General features: G+C 38.8%; 1 protein-coding gene across 1 annotated transcript in view; it reads right to left on the reverse strand.

Moving 5' to 3' along the window:
- LOC137333349 (early endosome antigen 1) overlaps positions 1 to 16,700 on the reverse strand; it is a 586,801-nt gene that overhangs the window by 454,032 nt on the left and 116,069 nt on the right. The window contains exon 5 of the mRNA XM_067997503.1: positions 8,874 to 8,996. Within this exon, the coding sequence (XP_067853604.1) occupies positions 8,874 to 8,996 (123 nt within the window). The remainder of the gene's footprint in view (positions 1 to 8,873; positions 8,997 to 16,700) is intronic.

Below are 16,700 nucleotides of genomic sequence, written 5' to 3' on the forward strand. Positions count from 1 at the left end.
AATTACACAGCTAGTAACAAACATATGGAGTACTGATTGATCAAACACAAAGCAAAAGTAAGCTTTTCTAAAAATATTAAGACATCTACTTCATTGTGAATTAAAATTATAGACCCACACTATATATTACACGAGAGTCAACAAATTACTTTTTATCTGCTGAAATCCAGAACGAACTAAATTGGTTTACCTGTCAACAAAAACTTTCAAATGCAACATTAGACAAATTATTTCTATCAAAATACACAACAAATAAACAATTTACAGGCTTAATAATGTGAATTCTTACCACACTTGTCTACTAATTTAATGTAGCTTGAAGCCTGCTTTCGTGAAGTGCTTTTATTAATGACATTGACTGAGATCATTTGTCACTAGCAAAGAACAATTTTTTTAAGATCTTGTCTAATTTGGTCATGCTTGACATTTCTTAAGTTTATTACATTACGATGTATCATCACAGGAGCCAATGTTGTTGCTTTAAATTTGCCATAATAGAAGTAGTTAGACTAAAAAGTGTAAATAGGTTATTAAACAGCATGGGGTCGATTATAAGCACCACCTCCGCCCAATGGGAACGGTGCGTGGGAGGGATTAAAATCGGCTGAGTCCACTTACCAGCCTGAAGCCACACCATTCCCGCCCAGTGGCATTTTATTTTCGCCAACTTTGAACTCAGCTGAGGCTCCCTCTGCAGGCACACGTGGGCCTAATTTAAATCTAAAAGTTGCAGTCCGATGACATCAGCGCTGCAAAGTGATTTTTACGACAACTTGGGGAAGGCCACTTCAAACCTGCCAGACAAATCTGACGGGATGCAGTAGGGTGGCTAGACGAGGCCACAGTAAGTAATATTTTTTTATTCTTCAGTAGGATTCTTTGGGGGCCAGGAAGAGCAGGAGTGCGCCTCCGACCCTGGAAGAAATCCTCGGGCCTCCCTTGCCCCAGCCTCCCTCTCCTTCCACATACCAACATCAAATTGGGAATCCCGCCCCAGCACTTAATTTATGCCAGGAACCGGTCTCTTGGATTCCTGGCAGTGGCCAACTCCCGCTCCCGCCTACCGGCCTTGACGTTATTCCCACCGAATTCAGGCAGGGGACCGATTTCAAATATTAAAATGAGGTCCGGCATATTAAAAATCGCTTTCTTCAGAACTTCCAAGTGGGCCACCAGCTTTGGGCCTCCCATGCACCTACCATGCCTTCCTGTTAAAATCTCCTCCTATGCATTTTTGGAAATAAGCATGCATTGTGCTTACAGTATTCCACATCACAAGGACCCTCTTCTATGCCAAACAATTCTTTGCATGGAAGGGCCCATATCAATCGATGGTCTGACTTAAACAATTTTAGCTGGTGTAATATTTGTTAACATGACAGCAGGAGCCCAATTACATGATCACTTCATAAATGAGCAAGTTTAGATTGCCTCCTTTTCATTTTTTGAAAACAAAGTTTGCCAGCAATATTCGAGGGACCACTAGTGCCTCAGTATTACAGTGCTATCTCATCACTGCATCATTCTCATTGGACCCCTCAGTAAAAGAGTTTAAGTCTCTCTACAACTCATTATGTGGAGATGCCGGTGATGGACTGGGGTGGACAAATGTAAGGAATCTTACAACACCAGGTTATAGTCCAACAGTTTTATTTGAAAATCACAAGGTTTCGGAGATTATCTCCTTCGTCAGGTGAGTGAGTGAATGAGAGGTTCTCAAATCGCATATCTTATATTAGGCTGGAAATCAAAGGTGTCGTTGGTGTTCAGACAGGTTAGCCACGGAAAACAGTATGTCCCAGTATACTGAATACACAAGGGTCAAATTACACAGACAAGGAGAGAAAGAGAGAATGTCCAGTTGTATTAAAAACAGATAACTTTTTTTTTCCCGCTGGTGGGGTTACGTGTAGCGTGACACGAACCCAAGATCCCGGTTGAGGCCGTCCTCATGGGTGCGAAACTTGGCTATCAATTTCTGCTCGACGATTTTGCGTTGTCGTGTGTCTTGAAGGCCGCCTTGGAGAATGCTTACCCGAAGATCGGTGGCTGAATGTCCTTGACTGCTGAAGTGTTCCCCGACTGGGAGGGAACCCTCCTGTCTGGCGATTGTTGCGCGGTGTCCATTCATCCGTTGTCGCAGTGTCTGCATGGTCTCGCCAATGTACCATGCTCCAGGGCATCCTTTCCTGTAACGTATGAGGTAGACAACGTTGGCCAAGTCACAGGAGTATGAACCATGTACCTGGTGGGTGGTGTCCTCTCGTGTGATGGTGGTATCTGTGTCGATGATCTGGCATGTCTTGCAGAGGTTGCCGTGGCAGGGTTGTGTGGTGTCGTGGACGCTGTTCTCCTGAAAGCTGGGTAATTTGCTGCGAACGATGGTCTGTTTGAGGTTGGGTGGCTGTTTGAAGGCGAGTAGTGGAGGCGTGGGGATGGCCTTAGCGAGGTGTTCGTTGTCATCGATGACATGTTGAAGGCTGCGGAGAACATGGCGTAGTTTCTCTGCTCCGGGGAAGTACTGGACGACGAAGGGTACTCTGTTGGTTGCGTCCCGTGTTTGTCTTCTGAGGATCTTGGGTTCATGTCACACTACACGTAACCCCACCAGCGGGAAAAAAAAAAGTTATCTGTTTTTAATACAACTGGACATTCTCTCTCTCTCTGCCTTTCAGGTCTCTTTCTCTCCTTGTCTGTGTAATTTGACCCTTGACCCTTGTGTATTCAGTATACTGGGACATACTGTTTTCCGTGGCTAACCTGTCTGAACACCAATGACACCTTTGATTCCCAGCCTAATATAAGATATGCGATTTGAGAACCTCTCATTCACTCACTCACCTGACGAAGGAGATAATCTCCGAAAGCTTGTGATTTTCAAATAAAACTGTTGGACTATAACCTGGTGTTGTAAGATTCCTTACATACAACTCATTAGACATTGATTGTCATCAAACACTCTCAGTATCATGTCAAAACATAGTTCAAAAACTAGATTTTTCAATTAATGATTCAATGTTCTCAATTTGTTATGCAAAATGCATAAGAGCACATATAAATATACTGCGGTACAAAAAACAATTTTAGAAAAACAATGCTCAACATTCACAATGCTAGGATAGTATAAGACAGTGAAGAGAATTTAAGATTGACATTTATACTAACTAGAGCAGGTAACAAATAATGAGGTGTTGACTTGACTCATTCATAGGAATGATCAACAAATTTTGCATTTACAAATGAAAGAATTAAGGCTGCTCAAAAGGTGCATTTTATGCTGTAAAAGAGTAGACCACACATTTCCTCTTTTTGTTCGAGACATTTTTGATACACTTTTTTGGAAAAAAAGCAAATAGTTTTGATCTGGTCTCGAAAATGTGTAGACAGGGAGAGAGAGATTATAATGTGCTATTTATAGCTTCAATATTTCCAGATTATGTTCAGACTTTTGCTGTATGGTTTACAGCAAAGGTTGATTCATGACAAGAGGGCATTACTGTCAGCCTGTAGATTTCTATAAATAAAATAATCTGCATTATAATTATGCATTGTAAAGAACATTTATTAAAACAGTTTACTTATTGGGATAGCAAACATATACTTGAAAGTACAGTGAAACCTGACGAGTAGGATCTTCTGTGGGTCTTATTCTAATTTCCTACAAAATATCTACAGCTTTCCACTCTTTCCATTCCTGTATCAGCATATAGGGAATTTTGCTGCAAAATTTCCTAAGGCATGGGAGCACGTTGAGTGAAAGAATTCATTTTCCAAGTTTGTTCTTGTGTTGTGGACAAACATTCACACAAGGGCAGATCTGCACCACCATACAAAACCTACAAAATGAAGGAAAAAGAATTTACACATTTTTGGAGACCAGTTTTTCTGTCAGTTGCCCCACAGTAACGAAAGTAGAAACCATATGTGCCAGCTTGGCTTAGGATGGCACTGTTACCTCTGAGTCAGAAAGAAGAGGGATTAAACCCACCAGGATTAGAGCACATAATTTAGGCTGACACTATGGTGCAGTTCTGAGGGAATGCTGCACTGTCAAAGCTGCTATCTTTCAGATGATATGTTAAACCGAGGCTCCATTTGCCAGTTCTGATGGACGTGAAAAAAAATGACACTACTCAAAGAGCAGAGGTGTTTTCCCGGTATCCTGGCTATTCATTTATCTCTCAACCAGTACCACCGAAACAGATGTAGGCCCTTTATGTATGCAAATTGGCTGCCATATTTGTCTACATGGTGACGACACTTCAGAAGCAATTCATTGCCTTGTACAGTGCTGTGGGGTGTCATGATATCATGAAAGGTGCTATATAAACGGAAATTCTTTTTTTCTCTCATTGCACCTCGTATTTCATCTTTCCCGTGATTTTGCGTCCACCTTTCTTTTTAATTTTTCATATCCAGGGCTACTGTGGCTTTGAATATTACTGGAGTCTCAAATTTATTTAAAAATTGTTGGCTAGCTTTCCCCAAGAATGTTTTGTGCATCCATTATTTTAAATTAAGTTAACTAACATACAATGGAAACAAAAAACAGATTTTTTTTCTATATTCCTTACACAATAGGTTAACTTCTCACCTCATTCTGGTCTTCAAGGCAGTACTGAAATCTTTTGAGAGTATTTTGACTCGCTGTTGAGTTTTCCTTAGCTTCTTAATGGATTTCAAGAGCTCAGTCTAAATAAGTTACTTATTTCAACAATCTTCCCTAAGTTTCAACATTTCTCTATGATGAAATGTTTACTTGTGATGAACACTAACATACAGTTTCATTGTGGGTGTGTCATGGGTTATTGGTACTAAATGAGATTTAAAACAGTAATCCTAAACAGGATTTCTTTATCAAGTCCATGGGTACTTGGCCAAAATAAGATGTTAAGATCCTGCCAACAAAAACAAAAGCACTTTCAATCCATTAATCTCACCAACTTTATCAATATTCAAATTATTACACAGGAAGGGGCCTTTATTTTATAGCTACTGTTCTGCGGCTTACTGCATTGATCCCTTTGTTGACCCATGGATGTGTTGATCCATCTGTTCTGAGGCCTATAACAATACCTCCTTTTTGAGCTGGTTGTTAGGAAATACAGAAGCAGCATAAGTTGACTTGCCTTCCAATCTTCCACTCCTTTAGTGCTACTTTGTCTTATTTCTTATAAGCATCTTTTCTATATGGCTTGACAGAAATCACAAATGTACTGGGTTGAGAACTGTGGAGGCAGATACGCATTCTACCACTCAATGGCATTGTGTGCCAGTGGTGCACCCAAGAACTTTTAGCCAACACTAACCTCGCAAAGTAAATTAACAGAAAAGGAAATGTTCAATATGTATGAGCGTGGACTTGACCATTTGCCAAAAATCGATGCATATAAAAAAGTCTTTTCTATTTAACCTGCCTATCCAACCAAATATAAAAGCTATTACTTAAACCAGAGTAACAAGGTAACAGCAGGAACACTGAAATCAACCACCATCTTATTACTAGGTCTATAAAAATGTATATTCATTCTAAATGTATACAGAAAGAACTATATATAAACTTCTTCATATAGAATATGGTATTGAGAAATATTGGGAAGATTTAATTATACCTTTGAATTTCAACATTTACAGGAAAAGAAAGTAGAATAGTGCCTCTTTAAGCATCAGAACAGGAACAATGTAGACTAAAAGTATGGTATTTATGAGAATTAAAGCAACTATCATATGTGCAACTTGATGATGTGTTAACTGAAAAGATACATGCTTTGGTAGTGTCTTGTTTTTCTATTTGCATAATTCATGAGTCAGCCTTTTAAATCTCACAACAGTCACCAACTGTAAAGTTACCCTTACAGACCGAAAATTCCATTGGTTTGTATTCAGTAGTATTAGCTGAGTAACCTACTTGTACGATACATGAGCACATTTTGAAACAGCATACCTGTTAACATTTCCCATAATTCATAATATTATGAATGCAAAGTATTTGTAAGGGGGTCTAAGGTAGAAAGACTGAAAAGCCTATGCAACTGCCTGTAGAAAAGGTACAGCAACAAGGGAGAGCAATCCTAGCTGCATATAAAAGTGGGACTTATTTTAGATTGTCAACCTAGGGCTAGATTTATGAATTCTGCCTATGGACATTCCATTAGTTTCTTTACCTAATGAACAGGTCTAAGAGGCTGAATTGTATGTTACTATTTAATGTTTATTTGAATCTGTATGCATTAAAAATGCCAAGTAAATCAGCTTTCTTCAGTTCTTCACCCCATACAGTAAATTCAACAACAGCTTAATCATTGACACTGCACGCAATCAAATATTCACACCAGCTCCGTTATTTAATTGTGAAAAAAACAGAATTTGGGTATGATATAGTCCATAAAAGTAATACTTTGATCTCCGCCAAGACACACATCAAGATATAGGTAGACAGCAAATGAAGAGAAATAGCTCTTATGGCCGATTGACTAGCATTAAAGTGCTCTCCATACTTCTATTTATCCCCATTCAAATTAATTACATTTTATATTGAAGTAAATTATCACTGTGTTATACAATACACAACAGACAACCAAAGAATGTCCAGTTTATTCCGCTCAAATTACAGCATTTGCCATGTGCAATAAAGCAGTTCCCCTTTTTGTGCATCTAGGCCTTACTGTAAAATATCACTTTATAATCGTCTTCTCCCTGCAAAATATCAATTTCCTACGTATGTCTGCATCACAAAAATTGGAAAGTAAACTTGCTGATGTCACTCCAAGGATTTGAAATGGTTCTGTATGTTGGCAAACCTTCAGAACCAAATAAAAAGGAAAATTGTGGATATCACTAAAATAAAAACAACAGAAAACAAAACAGAAGCTGTATGAAGAAATAAACAGCAAAAACACCAGCTAAGTTGAAACAAAGTTGTTTATGAATATTATCTGAACTTCATGACAGGGCTAATATTGAATTCCGTACTAGCGGCCTTAGCTCAGAGGTAGCACTCTAGCCTCTAGGTCAGATGGTTGTGGATTCCAGCCCCAATCCAGAGACTTGAGCAGATAATCTTGGCTGACACTTCTCTGCAGTACTGAAGGAGTGCTGTCTTTTGGATGAGACTTTAAACAGAGGTCCTGTCTTCCCTTTCAAGTGGGCATACAAGATCCATGCCACTTCTTGTGGTGTCTTGGCCAACATTCATACTTCAACCAACATCACTAAAACAGATTATCTGGTCATTATCTCATTGCTGTTTGTGAGTCCTTGCTGTGAACAATCAGGCTGCCACCTTTGCCCACATTACAACAGTGACTACACTTCAAAAGTATTTAATTGCGACGTCCGGAAGTTGTGAAAGACGCTATATAAATGCAACTTCATTCTTTCTTCTTTAGCTAGAAGGTATTTTACAACAGCTTGCTGAAGTGAAGGACCCCTACTTTCCCTTCAAAGAAAAGAAAGAACTTGCATTTATTTTGTGTGGCACGGGAGCCGGCCAGCCAGCCAGCCCCAGGCAAAGGAAGCTCCCTCCTACTGACTCCTCATACCCTAGAGAGCACCAGCAGGTGCGATTCCCAGTGCGTGCAAATTTGTGGCCATATTATTTAAATGTAGAACGACAGTTCAGGGAATTAATGGAAAAGTTGCTAAAAGGGAAGTAAAAGTAGCCGCTGTACTGACATGTCATTTTGTTTTAAACCAGCTTATTTGTGAAACTGCATCACAATATTAATGAGGTAGTTTCTTGAACTATCAGGTAAACGTTGGTTCCAGAATTCAGCATTAACAAACTAAAAGCATTTGTACGGATTCCTTTTGACAATAACCTGTTCTATAAAAAAACCAAACAACTAATGTTTACATCCTGATTCTAAAACAGGTTCAAAAAAGCTGTAAAAGAGAACTGGTATAGATGGTATATTGGCTATACTTCACTTATATCCATGCAAAACAGATCTGAATTTTCCTAGGGGGTTACAGTATTTGATTAGGTATAAATATATGACAGATTATTGTTTTTGTTTAAAGTACAAATATTTACCTCATCCAATAATACATTCATTTCAAAGAGCTAATGCATGCCAAACAAATATTCCCTCTATTTGAACTTTACCATCAACAGAGTGAAAACCTAGCAAGATTATAACAAATATAGCACATACAGAATAATGTATACAGGGTATGCTTCATGATATTTGATACCTTAACAGTATAAGAACGTAAGATGTAGGAGCAGGAGTAGGCCATACGGCCCCTCGAGCCTGCTCCGCCATTCAATAAGATCATGGCTGATCTTCTACCTGAGCTCCACTTTCCCGCCCTATCGAATATTCTATGATTCCCTTAATGTCCAAATATCCATCGATCTCAATCTTGAATGTACTCAACTGAGCATCCACAGCCTCTAGGGTAGAAAATTCCAAAGATTCACAACCTCTGAGTGAAGAAATTTTTCCTCATCTCGGTCCTAAATGGCCCGAGATTATGACCCCTAGTTCTAGACTCTCCAGCCAGGGGAAACAGCCTCTCAGTATCTACCCTGTCAAGCCCTCTAAGAATTTTATACATTTCATTGAGATCACCTCTCATTCTTAGCAATGAGTGCAGGGGGATTTCAGGCAATGTAGTCAAACTCTTCTTCAGAAGAGCACTAATTCATTAACACTACCTTTTCATTTCATACATTCTGCTTATTTTCATCATGAAATTTCACAGTAAGTGAAAAATGGGGCCTATACTGCAGTCAACTGCTACTCTTAAAAGAACCCCAACCTTTTATACAGAACCCATAATTCATGATAAATCTGTTTTTACGTGTAGAAAGCACTGGACATGAAGTAAGTGAATAGTTGCTGAAAGAATAATTTTAAATAGAGCACCTGTCCTGGTCTAGTATGCTGGGGTGTAGTCCTCAGACTGCTGATATCTGTCTTCAGGTTTGTGTTTTCTCCTTGTAACCTTAACAGTTCATCCTCAGAAGACTTCAGTTTAATTCTCAAATCCTTCAAAAAAAGACAAAAAAACCTAAGTAGATTTTGAATATTTAAATCACCCTGGAAATCAGACCTTTGATAATCTGTAATAATGATGTTCACAATTAGAAACTTTTAAAAACATTTTGACAGCTCTTAGTGGCAAAAAAACTATCCTTTAAAATTCTTGCTTGGTAAAAGAAAAAGTACAACTGTTTGTATTATTGTGGTGGTGATAGCAATGGGCGGGAAGAAGTGTGCCACCTCTAGTACGATACAGACTTACTGCAATGTATAATAAATGATAGACTTTTGTATGCAAATCTCTAATCTGTTAAGCAGCCAAATTACAAGTTTTACTGCGATTCAATAAGATAATTTAATTGAAAAAGGGAGCTCATTATCCTTGCTGCAGTGCCTTTGTTACTAGCTTTAATGGTATGGAACTAACCCCTTCCCTGCACCGCCCCCCCCCCCCCGCCATATGACCAGATAGCGTTTACTTTTATCTTGAGATGCTATCATATTTTGGTCTACTACAATGAAACTTCCCACCAGACCAAACTGTCATAGCCTCCCAGCTGGAGAAAAAGAATTTGACGTAATAAATGACTGGTAAAGAGATGAGGAAAGCCAAAAAATCGATCTTTAAAACAATCCATTTATCAGAAGTAACACAATTTAAGGAAGGAAGCAGTGCTGGATCTAGTTCTGGGGAATGAAGTGGGGCAGGTGGAGCATGTTTCAGTGGGTGAGCATTTGGGAAACAGTGATCATAATATCATTAAGTGTAGAATAGTAATGGAAAAGGACCAGGAACAATCAAATATAAAAATACTTAACTGGAGAAGGGCAAATTTCAGTAAGTTAAATAGGGATCTTTCCCAGGTGGATTGGAATCAAAAACTTGTAGGCAAAACAGTAATTGAACAATGGGAGGCCTTCAAAGAGGAGTTGATTCAGGTACAGAGTAGACACATTCCCATGAAGGGGAAAGGAGGGGCATCCAAAGCTAGAGTCCCCTGGATGACTAGAGATATAGAGATTAAAATGAAACATAAAAAGGAGGCTTACGACAAATATAAGGTTCATAATACAGTAGAGAACCAGTCTGAATACAGAAAGTACAGAGGAGATCTAAAAAGTGGGACAAGAGGGGCAAAGAGGGAGTATGTGAATAGATTAGCAGCTAAAAAAAGGGAACCCAAAAGTCTTTTATAAACATAAGTGGTAAAAGGGTAGTCAAAGGAAGGGTGGGTCCAATTAGGGACAAAAAAGGAGATCTTCCTGTGGCAGCAGAGGGCACTGCTGAGGTAATAAATGAATACTTCGCATCCATCTTCACTAGAGAAGGGGATGCTGCCGTTGTAGCAGTAAAGGAGGAGGCAGTAGCGATATTGGAGAGGATAAAAATAGATAAAAGGAGGTACTTGGCAGTACACAAAGTAGAAAAGTCACCCGGTCCAGATGGGATGCATCCTGGGTTACTGAGGGGAGAAAGGATGGAAATTGCAGAGGCTCTGGCCACAATCTTCCAATCCTCCTTAGATATGGGGATGGTGTCGGAGGACAGGAGGATTGCAAATGTTAAACCCCTGTTCAAAAAAGGGGAGGGGGATAAACCCAGCAATTACAGGCCAGTCAGCTTAAGGTCTCTAAAAGTTTCCCCACCACTGACAACAATCAGGGACAAAATTAACTGGCACTTAGAAAAGTATGGGCTGATAAATGAAAGTCAGCATCCGCATCGATTTGTTAAAGGAAAATCATGTTTGACTAACTTGATTGAGTGCTTTGATGAAGTACCGGAGAGGGTTGATGAGGGTAGTGCAGTTGATGTTGTGTATATGGACTTTCAAAAGGCATTTGACTTGTTAGCAAAATAGACTTGTTAGCAAAATTAAAGCCCATGGGATTAAAGGGACTGTAGCAGCGTGGATACAAAATTGGTTAAGGGACAGAAAGCAGAGAGTAGTGGTGAACGGTTGTTTTTCAGACTGGCGGGAAGTATACAGTGGTGTTCCCCAAGAGTCAGTGTTTGGACCCTTGCTCTTTTTGATATATATTAATGACCTGGACTTGGGTATAGAGAGTATAATTTCAAAGTTTACAGATTACACGAAACTCGGGAATGTAGTAAACAACATGGAGGATAGTAACAGACTTCAGGAGGACTTCGACAGACTGGTGAAATGGGCAGACAGATGGCAGATGAAATTTAACACAGAGAAGAATGAGGAGAGGCGATGTAAACTAAATTATACAATTTTAAAGGGGGTGCAGGAACAGGGAGAATCTTTTGTGGCAGGATAAGTTGAGAACAACAGATTTAAGGTGGTCAGCAAAAGAGCCGGAGGCGGCATGAGGAAACATGCAGTGAGTTGTAACGATCTGGAATGCACTGCCTGAAAGGGTGGTGGTAGCAGAGTCAACAGAAACTTTCAAAAGAGTATTTGGTAAATACTTGAAGGGAAAAAATTTACAGGGCTACGGGGAAAGAACTCAATTATTCCCCATTACATTCTAAACACATCTTTTAAAAAATGTTTAACATTTCTGTTAATTTTGTTGGGCTCTCAAGCCGCTCAGAAGTGCTGTGACAGACCCAATAGTGAACCCATCAAGCTCTTCCTGTATCAGGCGCTGCCATGGAAACACAACAGTACAGGAAGAAGGAGCGACAGCTTCCCAAGGCACAGACCTAATTGGGCACGGGGGGGGGGGGGGGGGGGGGAGTCTGGGCGCGGGGAGGTGGTGCTAGTACTCCTGCTCCTCCTGGCCCCACCAGCAGTGCTGGAAAAGCATCAGCCTGCTGGATCCAGCCGATTTTGGCTTCCCTTCAGCTGTCAGGTTTCCAGGGCACTGGGAAACCCAGCAGCTGTTAAATCTGAAAGTCTGCTAAAATCTGAGGCACACAACCTCATTAACATATTTAAACTAGTGACCCGCCCCTCGAGAGTAGGTAACTCACAGCGCCCCCCCGGTTAAACCGGAAGTAGGTGCGTTCACGGCGGGTGAGGGTCCAGTTTCAGATTTTTAAGAATTTAACCTGCCCATTCTGGGGGGTTAAAACTCCCCCCTAACAGTCAGTTCCAAATTTTAAAAAACAATACCTGAGCCAAGCATAGAATTCCAGTCAATCAAACCACTTTCCATTCACCCTATCGAGAATAATAAAAGTCTTGCATCTGTCACACTTCAAAGTGTCAAAAATATATACCTAAAACAATAAAAAGCCAGTCATTTCCTGTTGGCTTTTCTGACCTCATTAACCTGGCCTCTCTCCAAAAGCAGGAGCTAGGAATTCACAGCAGCAGCCAAAGTACCTTGTTACTCCCCCCAACAATTAGCCTCTGATAGATCTCAGTAAGTGTTTATTTAGATCGCTTCCCCATAGGGAGTACCTCATCAATGGACTTAAAGGAATAAGCCAAGTTAAACACATACCAGAAGCAAAACATCACAACTATTCTCCAGACCCCAGACTAACCATGAGCAACACGATGGGAGATCAGCAAGCTGTATTGAATTTCCATTTCCAATATGCTGCAACAGAACATCTTAAACCAAATCATAAAAACTTTATACATTTCTCTTGTCAGCTTATTAGCTAGTTAATCCATGATCTTTTTGTCTTCAGACAGGATAGTCTTCAAAATCTAATCTCACTTTGTTTAAAATGTATGCTTTTTTTAAAAAAGTGCTTTCCGTTTTTATTTAGAATGAACTGCTTAATGATTATTTAAAGGACCTGTGGGGCAAGGATTTGCAGCTTGGCTAGTTTTAGCTTCAGTTTATAGAAATCCTGATCCAAAAAAAATTTAGCAAATTAATTATGCATTTAACAGATTCAACCAATCAGGAATTCTGGTATTCAGTAGCAATCAAAAATATCAACATTACACTAGGGGGAAGATACCAAAACTAATAGTCCCTATGGAATCAACGTCCAAATTTCAAGAGTTTGATGCCAATGTTTGGAAAGAAACTAACTTATTAAACCCACATCAGTGTCATCTTTTTTCAGAAAACTGAAAGTGATAACATCACACACTGGTACAGTAGGGGTATCCCTACACTGTGTCTTACCAGTTCAATATCTGACCTGGGTGATCTTGCTGTTGCGCTCCAGAAGCAATGAGAAAAAATGTTCTGCATATTGTCACTCGGCACCTGGGTGAACATACAGTTCATTAAAAAAAACTAATAGGAAAATAAACTGGTAAAAAGAATTTGCTTCTACATAGCACCTTTCACAACCTTGGGACATCCCAAAGCACTTTACAGCCAATTAAGTACTTTCGAAGTGTAGTCACTGTTGTGACATCGGAAATGCGGCAGTCAATTTGCACACAAGCTCCCATAAACAGCAATGCGATAATGGCCAGATAATCTGCTTCAGTGAGGTTGGTCGAGGGACAAATATTGGCCAGGACCTGGGGAGAACTCCCCTGCTCTTCTTCGAAATAGTGCCATGGGATCTTTTACGTCCACCTGAGAAGACAGACAGGGTCTCGGTTTAACGTCCCATCCGAAAGACGGCACCTCCGAAAGTGCAGCACTCCCTGAGTACTGCACTGGAGTGTCAGCCTAGATTTTGTGCTCAAGTCTCTGGAGTGGGACTTGGTAGTCAATAACGTGTGAACAATTTTTTTAAATCATTGCACCTTTAAGCAAAATGTCACCTGCTGTAAACTTTGTTAAATAATTTAATAATTCTGTACAGTAAGTTATTTCTTTCCTAAGCATAATCTGTTCATCTCAGGCTTTGGAGTCGAACAGCCTCTGTACTACTTCACACTGCACCAATTTCAAAAAAACAAATTGTACAAGTGCATACTTCCCCCACAACCCAATCGGTGGGATCAAATCTATCATACTATTGTGGAGATTGGTAATTGAAGGATATAGATCTCTGAGAAAAATAAAAGAATATGCCAGCCTACTTCAGAACAACCCTTTCTGAACCTAGCATTAAAATGAGTTAGCAAAGTGATTAGCAAACTGCAATTTTCTGCATGATAAGAATTTAAACATAGCAATCTCCTGAATCTGACACTTTTGGATGCATTTGAGTTTCAGATAACAAGCATTACTTATGACTCCCAGATTAACAAAGAGCACTTAAAACATCCTCTCTATAAACTTATCCCTCACAAACACATTTCATATGATTCCTAATAGGAGGATTATTAAAAAATTGCAGAAGGAGCATTTTTGAAAGGAATCAGAAAACACGAAGGAAACATTTTAAAATAATAATTGCAAAAAATCGTGAGAACTGTAGCTCAATTAATATCATTTTGCACTCAAACTTTGTTAATATAAACTGATTTCTGAAAACTGAATTCCTGCCTCTGTTTGCACAATATTCTGATCTACAAAAACACTACCAACTCCACACAGCAAAATGCTTCAAATTCCATTATCTATTTCATAACAATTCAATTGTAACAGCTGAGTTAGCGTTTTCTGCAAACTAAGTAACCCTAGCAAAATCTAATCAAGTGACGGAGATAAAACTTGCTGAACTTACTGCACAATCCTATCAAAAACATAGTCAACTCATTACTTTCCACTGTCATATGGCAAGCAGCAATAAATCAATACAGAAAAGCGTGTACGCTGTTCCTGGTGCGATAAGGATTCATATTATAGAAAGAGGAGGTTGATTTGTTAATAACACATAATAGCAACCATTCATACCATGCATTAAATCACATATTTCAGTTTCCATTTAATACAGCCGAGACAAAATTGGATTTTTTTCAGTTCTCTCTGTAATTCTCGCATCCATCATTTATTATTAAAGGGGTCAAACCACAGCTGGACAACAGTCTTTTATGAAAAACCATAAATATAAAATATTAACCTTATCCACATACCAGCAAACATAGGAGGGTTTTCTCTTCGAATAATTATAAAATGAGAAGAGATTTGTTGAGTTCAGTTGCCCTGGTGGCATCACCAGTATTTACTTTTAAGCAAGTAAATAGTAATGAAAAAATCTCCAGGCTGATCAGTCTTTTTAATAAAATGAACTTTGAATCTAATTTTCAAAATGCAAAGATATTAACGTGAATTTATTTAAAAACGAAAACATACAGGAAACATAAAATGTCCTTATTTATGGTCTATATTGATGTCAAGTATTTTTTTTCACAGAATGCATTTCACTGATGTCAAGTGTCCTGCATGATTACTCTTTGTCATTCCATACTGCAAAGTTATATCTAATCATGCCACAAATACCGCTTAATTTAAAAAATATTTATTTTAAGGTTTCTTTTCTGGCCACTTTACTATATTTAAAAAATTAAATGTCAATACATTATAGAGCTTTAAATTCTGATCTAAATATCACATCAAGATTGAATATTAACTAATGGCAATATTTCTCAACACTGTAACGATACTACCGTAAATGCCAAATAATAGCCAAAGCTATTAACAAGTTTGTTAATGACTTTCCATGCAACTTTCAATAATGGAAATACTAACTGTCTCAAAGTATGGGGGGTTGTTATTTGTGTAACAATTAATTTAACACTCCCAGTAGCTCTAATTTTAATTATTGTATGACAATATTTCTCTTTCCTTTGCTCTGAAAATGATGGCACTGAAGTTGAAAACAAGACAATTTTCTTTCCAAGAGAATGAAGTGAATTCATTTAAAATTAAACAACCTGCACTTCTGCATATTTGCTCCTTTAACAGTGATCAATACAGATTTACAAAAAACACATTCTGCAAATCAACTGAAAGATGTAAGAGAATTCACTACCCAAAATGTTTTATCAGTAAGACATGAACTAGCCTTGCTACGATTGTAATAAGAATTTAAGCAACAGTAAAGTTAGATCCAGATTTCAACTTAAACGACAGCAATTTTAAAAATGTATATTCCACAAAGTTTCTATTTGGCTAATTAATATTTTTTAAACTGGAAAAAAGAACAATTTTATTTAATAAAACATAAATTAAACTGGAAAGCAGGCACAAACATCAAAAACTGAACTGATCAAGGATGAGCGCTAACTTTTCATTCACCATCCAGGGCAGAAATTAAAGACCGCTCTCCCAAACCCAAACAGCAACATGGCTGCTTTACAGAAGTCTTTAATGCAACATGAGCCTGGAATTTCCTCCACATTTGCACCCTGAGAAATGCGCAATCTGGCTTAAAAGATCGCGAAATTTTGGGCGTAAGCGAGTTACGCACGTAACTACAATATGTCCAAGTCTCCTTGATCTTTTACGGCTGTCCACCAAACCCTCGGCCTGAATGAATCGCCACCCACAAGACTGGCCACGCCCAACTCTCAAATGCGCATATCCTCCAATTGCGCTTGTTTGGAGGATCTCTTCACATTGCGACCAGATTTTCAGGTGCGGGAAAGAAAGTCATTTTTCTGATGTTATATTGCAATTTTTTTCCCCCTTTTTTCTTTGTGTGTTTTAAAAAAAAATTTATCCTCACTCTGTATTTTCTATTTCATGTAATGCATTTTTATGGCATAAGTTTGTCACTTTAAAAATTGAAAAGTTTCCCCAATTGCAGGTTCCTAAACATGCTGTGCATGAATGATGGTTAAATGAGTTGAAACTTAAATTTGCATGCTTAAAGAATATGGTGTGGGTTCGCCGTTTCCTTGGGCTCTGATTGTATACGCTGATTTCCACCCATTTTAAGTTTGGGGGAATTTACTGAGATTGGGAGGATACTTGGGTGGA

This window comes from Heptranchias perlo, chromosome 16 (genome assembly GCF_035084215.1).
Source record: "Heptranchias perlo isolate sHepPer1 chromosome 16, sHepPer1.hap1, whole genome shotgun sequence".
NCBI lineage: Eukaryota > Metazoa > Chordata > Chondrichthyes > Hexanchiformes > Hexanchidae > Heptranchias > Heptranchias perlo.